This window comes from Phaseolus vulgaris, chromosome 2 (genome assembly GCF_000499845.2).
Source record: "Phaseolus vulgaris cultivar G19833 chromosome 2, P. vulgaris v2.0, whole genome shotgun sequence".
Taxonomy (NCBI): domain Eukaryota; kingdom Viridiplantae; phylum Streptophyta; class Magnoliopsida; order Fabales; family Fabaceae; genus Phaseolus; species Phaseolus vulgaris.
In genome coordinates this window covers 814,394-823,821 of record NC_023758.2, presented here as the reverse complement: position 1 = coordinate 823,821, position 9,428 = coordinate 814,394, and the positions used below count along the sequence as shown (strand labels likewise).

The 9,428-nt window shown below is 30.7% G+C and overlaps 1 protein-coding gene across 2 annotated transcripts; it reads right to left on the bottom strand.

Annotated features, from left to right (window-relative positions):
- Positions 1–3,662: 3,662 nt before the first annotated feature.
- LOC137810002 (transcription factor bHLH25-like) lies at positions 3,663–6,164 on the bottom strand. Of its 2 annotated transcripts, none has more exons than XM_068611100.1 (5): positions 6,027–6,164; positions 5,711–5,776; positions 5,051–5,626; positions 4,347–4,700; positions 3,663–4,173 (listed from the first exon to the last, which is right to left on the bottom strand). In XM_068611100.1, the coding sequence occupies exons 2-5, from the start codon at positions 5,747–5,749 to the stop codon at positions 4,096–4,098; spliced, it is 1,047 nt and encodes a 348-aa protein (XP_068467201.1). In that variant the 5' UTR covers positions 5,750–5,776; positions 6,027–6,164; the 3' UTR covers positions 3,663–4,095. The 2 variants fall into 2 exon arrangements, with proteins under 2 accessions (XP_068467201.1, XP_068467202.1); XM_068611101.1 differs by having other exon boundaries at positions 5,051–5,590.
- Positions 6,165–9,428: the final 3,264 nt, after the last annotated feature.

The following is a 9,428-nucleotide window of genomic DNA, read 5'->3' as shown; positions in this document are numbered from 1 at the left end:
TGCAATTCTTGATTAGTGAACCAGTATAAACTGTGTGTCATTTTCTTCTCAATCCATGCACTCAATTCTGCATATTTGATAATTTGCAATAAAATAATTCTGTTGATTTGAAATTGAATCTGTTCTTTCTGGGCGGTCATATACTGTTATTCAAGATTCTAAAAAAGTTATTGGTTGTGGATACCTGAATCTGTGTGTTTAAAGAGAGTAATAAAATATTTAAAATAACTTTGTTCAAGATTCATATTCTTTTCAAGATTGGTTGTTAAAGATTCAAAGTTGGATTTCTTGTTGTAAAATCTTTCTTAATCTTTGGTGTTGTTAAGGTGTCTGCACTGTTCTGGGAAATCACTCACTGGATTTAAAACTAATCTGGTTAAGTTTTTGGTTTTGATAAAGTAATCAGAAAATAAATATATTATTTTTAAAATCAATATGTTCTTTTTCTCAGGATTACTGAAAATCAGTTTTGTTTGCAAAAAATTTTAAAAGCTCAAGTCACCCCCTCTCTTTAACTTAGACACTAATAGACCCAACATATACAAGATAAAAAAGGAAAAACTGGAATGCTCTAAACACTCGCCTAAGCCAAAAGCTTTAAGAGGATGCGAGATCACTTCAGAGATGTTGGACTTGTTTTTGTCCAATCACGCCTAGGTGAGAAGTCACTTAGTCTAAGCCTAACTAGGTTAAATATGAGGTGTGAGGTACAACCATAAACATCAATTGGGAGAATATGAGGTGATAGAAAACCCTAAAGGAGGTAGTCATCAAGGAGAAACATTTTGGATCTTCTTTTATTGTTTTCCATGCTTGTAATGATCAACATGAATGGCTAATTCTACCCTTTGAAATTTGGAGTAATCTATTCAAACTCATTGAGGTGATATTTAAATATAATATTTTGTTCTTGATTGAAGATTGGTACTGCATTTTATTTGTAATGCATGTTTATCATGATATAGATCCTTAGATTTGACTGAAAAGTATCTCTAAGTTTCTGACCCAAATGATAATGCTTAACATATTTGAATGCTTGGAATAGATTTGAAATGTTAATTGTTATTAACATCTAATCATAATGCTAAAGAATTTTTATAAATATGTGAGGAATCGATATTTAAGAGACTCTCTTAATAACTTTATATGCGAGGAATCGATATAAATTAATTTTATATGGGCATCAACATCAATCAAATGATAGAATATTACTATGCTTTTCAAAATACAAAAAGAGCAAGAAGGATGAATCTCAATCCCAATTTTCTTAATTGAATTAACAAACTCTTTAACTTGCTTTCTTTATAATTCTTGCAATCATTATAACAAACTTCCAACAAACTTTATTATTATTTTTTTATTTATTGAATCTTATACTTGATAATTCAATTATTCTTTATGAGTTCTATATTTGTCATAGGGACAAATTATTACTTTTGACATTGTACACTTGTCGTAAAGGAGTCATCAATTAGCTAGGCACTTGAAAAAGAACATGATAACATAATAATGAAGATAAATCACCAGACAAGCATACTCATGTTGTGAAGACGATCATGTCAGACCATCATCTAGACTATGTGCTTGACGATAATACATAGGTTGATCTTAGTTTGTCTGAGGAAGTGTGTAGGGATGTGACACTGATCTAAACCAGTGTATGTATATGACTACATTTTTTAAAGGATGTGAAGTTAGTGTCATAAGTAACAAGATGGTCAACAAAGTGCAATCATCGATCATCAATGATAATAAATACTCCTTGCACAACTAGCTTAGTCAAACATAAGAACTACGACATTGCCTCAACTTTTCCACCAAAATCTATCAAAAGAAGCTCTACTAACAATAATGACGTTGGTGTGATATATAGTGTCACATACTTTCATAAATGCCCCTTAATGGGTGATTGAACAATGCAGATACATAATCCATAGTGATAATAATCTCACTAATAGGGAGGTGGAAATAGTTGGTGTCACGGTGCCACCTCTCAACAAAATCTTATATGAGACCTTTATTACTGGTCTCAAAACTAAGGTTGCACAGTAACAACAACTCAGTATTAAGCATCGTGACCTTAATTTGGGATGAGGAATCCCATACTTACTGAGCTTGTGTCCATGGAAGACCAACTTTAATTCCCGTTGATCCTCGCCTTCCCATATTCTACTCGTCATGTAATCGACGTAACTTTGTTGCAACAATATAAAAAAATGATATATAAAAAATGGTAAGAAAAAAAGATATTTCTTATTGTTGTTTACATGAATTTATGTATAGGAAATAAATATATACTAGTATAGGGAGACTTTCTCTCTCCAAATTACAATCTAATTAGGCAAGGATCCACTTCTATCATTATTAAATTAATTGTATATAAGTATATAATTGGGTACAATATTGTACAATATTGCATATAATTTGATTATTTCCTTAATAAACAAGGTATTGGTAGGTCTTCCAGATAATCCTACTCCAATTTCCTCATCAGTGACAATGACAACTTGTTCCCTATCTTTTTATGAATCTATGTCATTGGTCTGCGCTTCGGATGATGACAACATGTTTCCTATCCCTTTTATTAGTTACCAAAAATATAATATCTAATTATATTATAATTTTTATTAATAATAAATACCATTTTAGTATCCAATAATTTTTAATTTATAAAATGATATCTAAATTAATTATTATAAAACTATTTTTTTTCTAAATTAGTTGCTATTCAATCATTTACTCAAGTGACACTACCTATAAAAGAGTGAAAGAGATTCAGCCGAATTTAAAACTGAAAACACATTGGCCATTTCACCCTATTCGTATAGCCCACTAAAGAAGACCCAGTGAATTGACTGTTTGGGAAATTGGTATGAATGCTTTACTCTTATGTATAAAAAACGTTAATAAAAAATGAACATCCTGTAATGGTTAAAAGTCAATTAGAAATGAGGTGTATATAGCATTTGCTTTCTTGTTCATTTTTTTAATTGGCATGACTCGAAAGGACAAAGAGACTTGTAGATTGGTTTATGAATTAACTATAATAATATAATAGTTGGAAGTATTATGACGAAACTAATAGTAATATAAAATAATTAAACATAGCTGTAGATCGAAGAAAGGCATGGGTATATTCAAATGATTACCAGATTAGCAAGGAGATCGCATAATCTCTTGTGGGACCAACTGGTTTCCTATATTAATTTCCAATTACTTCTTATATTTATAAAGAAAAGTTAAAACCAAAACTAAGACCAATATTATTTACATTTAATTACTCATTTAACTTCTATAATTAAGCACAATATTTTTCATCTTTACACTTCCTTTTAATTCCTAGTAAAAAGTTTAAAAAAGTTTAATTTAAGCATAGGAATTAAACAAGGTTTTTTAACCATAGAATGACGTATAATGTTATTTATTATACTTTTATTTTTTTAACTTTATAAGTATGAATTGAAGTTTAGATCCATCATTTCCAAAACAATATATAAATGAATGAATATTCGAAGCAATATATATATAACTTGACCCACAAAAAAGATATATGCAACTAAACAGAATAAAATATATTTGAGAAAGAAAAGAATACCAAGTTGTCGCGGCTACAATTAGAAGAATTTTATATAGAAGTGTGACCAAACACAAAACGACAGAGGAACAAATTTAAAATATGTGTCTGCTATTTAGTATCTATCAAACCAGAACCTTTTTCACAAGCTGAGATAATACAAGAAAGAGGTCTATATGATAAGTCAAAGCCTCTGAAAAAACCCCCTTGATGATGGAAAAAAATCTACCAAAAGATTGAAAATGCTATTCTGGTGTAGGGTAACATAGCGACTAATCAACTACGCAAAAAGCAACAGAAGAAAACACCTTGGCACCATGTGCTTCTGTTGAAAGCCCCACACCTCAGACCAGAACAAACCCTTGTACACTCTGTGCAAACTACTCGCAGGCCCTTCATATATAACTCCAGAATCCACATCATGGATGAAAAAGGAAAAATAAAGCACTGCGATTAAAATCATTATTCACTAAACTTATTCTTGTATCATGCACATCATAAACATAAATTCCTTGAACCAGTTAGGCCCCATCAACTTGCTTCAAAGCCTGTCGTAACCTTCCTAGAAGATCCTTTGCTGCCATGTAATTTTCCTTCATCTGCAGGAAAGCGAAAATACTATTATGGTCTTGGTCTAGCTGTGAGAGACTATTATGTAGTAGAGAAAAGAAATTGAGCAATGAATTTGAATTTAATCTGAAACGGTGATTAACTAAAGCATACTTGCATTGCATGAGTATTCTTCACTAGTACTACGCAATAAACTTTTTACCTGAGCAATAATAGTTACATCAATATTGTTATTGCCGAAGGGCAAAAGGCTGCTACTCTGGACAATGAAATGAAGCTTTTCTAATTCGCTGAGTATCTTTGCCGCGCGCCCACTGTGTTTATCGCTTTGAGTTCTTATGAGTACGTCTTTCCCGGTAACTCTGACTTCGATTTCAGGGAGTGAATGGTCGCAGTGGCTGTCAGAATTTTCATCGTCAGCAAAGAGAATAGATCTTTTCAACAGGACTGAAGAACCGGTTGTGCTCTTCGCTGTTTTCTCCTCCAGAGTTTGCACGCGCTCTTGCAGTTGTTTCACATACTTGATAGCATCTCCCAACACTGAAGCCTTGTCCATCTGTGCATGCAACCACCCAGATAACTTAGTTCAGCATTTATTTATAGTTGGTTGAACTTAGGTTAAGTCTTCAACCGTGTGTGTTGTTCATATATATAAATTGTAACTGTGATTTAATTGGAGGTGGATCGTGCATGAGAGTTGAATTAACATAGCAATTGTTATGCCAGGTTGTCTAATAAAGTTTGTACATACACGAGTAGGAGTCTGTCAACAGATAACATATAAGTGGCTCAAGTGTTCATTGAATTCAACCTAGAGGTTTGTCATGACCCTGATGAGGATATCACCTAGCACACCGAAACTTTCGTAGATAGAAAAAAGAATAGCAATTGTTAAGCTGACAGTACCTTCTTGAGGCCAGGGAGGACGGCAGAAAGAGCGATGAACTTCTGGCTGAGCTTTTCCCTTCGTTTTCTTTCAGCTATTACGTGCTCTTGGGCTTGGATTGGGTTCCTAGTGGTTATGCCAACCAGGTTCGTTCTATTATCAGAACTGAGGAAACTTTTGCCCTCATATGAACCTTGAGAAACGAAGTCTGTAAAGTCCATGTTCTCACTAGACGGGTTTTCGATTTTAGGCCTCCCATGGAGGTTGTGAAATTGGTGGGAACCACGTGGTGAAGCATTAACGTGGCCAAAAGAAATAATTTGAGAGGATGGAGAAGCGGAAACATTCTGGGAAATTAAGTGACTGGCACACGTTTTGAAGGTATTGAATGTCTTGATCCTCTTGGTTGGTCTTGGAGGGGTAACAGACAGATCAGGACTTTCAGCTGGGAAACAATTTGGTGTGCTTTCGGAGTTGAGCTGATAAGATGAATTGCTCTCTGGGGATCCGGAGAAAGACTCGAAGTCGAAGTCATCCAGTGGGCATGCAATAGAATCCATCTGGTATTGATCAAGAAAGCTAAGATACTCCATTTCCTGTTAAAAATCAAAGTAAGATTACCTTTTCTGTTTATATGTTTCCAAATTGGTGTGCTAAGAAGCTTGTGATGAGTTCCTTACAAGTTCAGGGAAGTAGTTGGTGGACGCGATTTCCATCATCTTCAGATTCCTTCGTTTATAGAGGGCCTGAAAGAGAGTCAATCAAGAGATCAATAAATTATTTCAGATGATAATTGAAGGATCAAGAAATGAGATTATTTCCCAATAGTTAAATGAAAATGATGTGCATGTGCATGAGGTGAAGTAATAAATGAAACATGAACGAGTAAAATGCCAAAAGAAGTGGGAAAGTTGATGGTTATTTGAAAACAAGAATTAGAAAAAGAAGAGTATATACGTGAACGAAGAGAGTGGGAAGGAAAGAAGATTGGGGTACCTTGAGTGAAAGTGGAGAAGAGGATGGATAGAGATTGAAGAGAAGAGATTAAGGTTGTGAAGGTGGGAGATGAGAAAAACGATGTTGTTGGGAAGGTAATATAAGGAGCATCGAACACGCTTCATACCCGGGTCCATATGAGCACGTGTGAAAATGTATCCCATTTTCTTTCGTTGTCAGTTGGTGACTTTTGAATGCGGCTGATCTCTGTCTTTAATCACATTTACGTTTGGTCAAACTATGGGTTCTTGTTTAGATCCATCTAATGTATTTTCTTTTATCTTCCTCGCTTTTGGAACATTTTCATAACTTAAAACCGTGTTTGGACTCAAAAGTGAAAATCAGAGAAAGTGGAAAAGAAAAGAACAAATACTCCCAAAGATTATTAGGAAGTATGCTCGTTTCAAGTAAGTGAGAGACAAAGAAAAGTGAAAGAAAAACAAAACAACCTAGGTATTTGAATGTTGTAATAATTTTTTTTTATAAAATAAAATATTTCTTGGAAATCTCATATCGATTAGAGATGAAGACAATTCATTGTATATAAGTGGGTATCAACCTCACCTTATGAGCTGGTTTTATGGGATTGAGTTAAACTTAAAGTTCACTTTATAATATGGTATCAGAGTCATTTCAAGTCTATCCTAACAAGTGTTAGTGAAAGTGTAACCCATCAGTCGATTTTTATGGGTTCACTTCATAATAATATTTATAAATTAATTTTAATTTTAATTTTACTTTTACTTTTATTATTATTATTTTTATTTTATTTTCCATTTATTATTATTTCACATTATATGATATACTTAATCTATTATTATTATGATTGACATGTAATTTGCATAACATACATAATATATAATTAAAAATATAAATTAATTATATAGAACGATAAGACTGTAGCAAAATAGAGATTATAACTGATTATTGGCTTCGACGTAATTAATGATGTTTTAAAAAAAATACATAATTAATTATGATTGCATGTATAATTGATTATATAATTTTTGTTTAGGTATAATGGATTGGGTTGATGGTTATAATCAACAGTGATTCAATCTAATCTTTCTTCAACGCATTTTATGAATGAACAAATAATTTTACTCATCCACATATCAAGCAAAACACGGATTTGTGAATATAGTCAAACGTTTTAGTTAGACAAGTATGATTTCTACCATGCACACAGAGAAGGAATACAATTACATTAAAAATCCTAGTAAACGTTGAAATAGGAAAGGAATAATATCACCTGCAAAGTCAATAAACATCGTAAAGCATGGGTCTAAACATAAGACAACAACAATGAAGTGATCCAGATTATAATTTATAAAAATAGAAGAAAAAATAAGAAAACTACATTTTGACATAGTTGTATATCATTTTTTATTTCATAAATTTAGAATATATATATATATATATATAAAATAATAATAATAATAATAAATAAATTTATAATTAAAAAATATAGAAAATTATTAAAATAATATTACCATTGATTGGTAAGTAATTGTAGAAGAAAGAATTAGATGTGAAAGTATAATGAACAAAAAAAATATCTTTTACTTAAATGTGAGTTAGTGTGAAAAGATTGAAATTTTTTGAAAAAACAATAATACTTTAATATTGATTACATCTAATTGATATCTAAATAAATTATTATTTTATTATAATGTAATATTTTATTATAACAATCAGTTGTAAAGGAATTTTTTTTAGTTATGTCAAACAAATTTTATTGTTTTGAAATGTTGTAAATGCTTACTGTACATATGTTAAACTAACATCTTTTTAAAGATAAACAAACAAATTTCAAGGTTTTACTGTCATATTATCTGAGAAGCATGGGAGGATTCTCCCACAACAAATGTCACGTTATAAAAATAAATAATATAAACTCATAATTAATCCAAAAAATAACATAAATATAAAAATGTATCTAATCATATTTTTAAAATGTTTCTTAGATATTAGGGAAATTCTAAAAAATAAATAAAAAGTACTTTTATTTTTTAAATGATATAACCACGTTTTGTATTTTGAAACATAGTTTCATGGATAATTTATTTAATTATACGAAAGTTGTGTTTTAATTCATAACTTGAAATTAAAGTTGTATATTAAAAACTGACTTATCTTTTGAATTTTTTTAAAGATAATTTAAAATTTTGTTAAATTAAAAAATGTATGTAAATATACGAATTTTTTATTGAAAAAAATACAAATTTTGTTAAATAAAATAAGTTTGTGTTGCAATACTTTGTAGTATGTATTTTTTTTAGTAAAGAATAAAATAAATTAAAAGAAGAATAGTTTACAGGTGTCCCAACACATATACAAATATCACCATTTAATTAGTCTATACACTATTTAACAAAATTGTCCAAACTAGAGATAACAGATGCAAGATACAAATCCCTATGAAATCACTTAACATTGTCTATGTTTCTTAAGGGACTTTTTATTATTCTTGTCATAATTATTTAGTTTGTTCTAGTTATACAAAACCTAATTTATTATTTTATTGTATCGGTATCGGATGACAGATAGAGATCTCAATATCTAGTTAGTGCAGACCAACAAGACCAAATTTACTAAGTCCAATCAAAAAGTTAACCACACCAGACAGTGATTAAACATTAAGTAATACGCTCTTAATTACAATCCAAAGTTCTAATTTGACCTAATAACAAATGATCTATGATAATCATATAAATAGTCATGAGTTTTGAGAAAAATATACATCATCATTACACATTAATTACACCAAACACTAAATACCAATATCTCACTTGAACGTCAGAATACCTCTCTTTATGAAATAAAGAAAGAAGAATGAAAAATAAAGAAAGAAGAATGAAAAATAAAGATAGAAGAATGAAAGTAAGGAAGAAAGTCGTTTAATGATACTATAACATTTATAATTATTAAACTCACGTATTGTTTAAAATCATAGGTTGTGTGTGTGGATAATGTGGCGTACCAACCCTTTGGTCATTCCCTCTCCCATCAAACCGGAAGGAAAATGCTCAAATTAAAATATAACAACATGCCTTTCTTCAATTATGTTTATTATTTTTAAACACCACTATCACTTTTCTTCCTTAATTTTATGATTATTTGTTAACCTAGGTACTACATAATGATAGTATCATACTTTTTTTATTCACTCGTTGCCTTTCAGAACTTTCCATTCTACGCTTACACGTTGTTTTTTTTCGTATATCACTTTCAAACAAGAATTGGAGGATCGTCCGCGTAAGCCTACTGACGAATGAATCTCAACTCTCTTTTCTCTCTTCTATGCATTTTTTTTCAAACATCTCCTAATTATCAAAGATTACATAAACTAGATTAAATTCTCGCCATTTTGTAAGACTAAGTGATATTTAAAATTCATTT

Coding starts and splice junctions, on each gene's coding strand:
- LOC137810002 (XM_068611100.1), bottom strand. CDS start 5,749: ATGATGGAAATCGCGTCCACCAACTACTTCCCTGAACTT. Junction 5,627..5,710: donor CCAACTACTTCCCTGAACTT/GTAAGGAACTCA, acceptor GATTTTTAACAG/GAAATGGAGTATCTTAGCTT. Junction 4,174..4,346: donor ATGTAACTATTATTGCTCAG/GTAAAAAGTTTA, acceptor GCTTTCCTGCAG/ATGAAGGAAAATTACATGGC.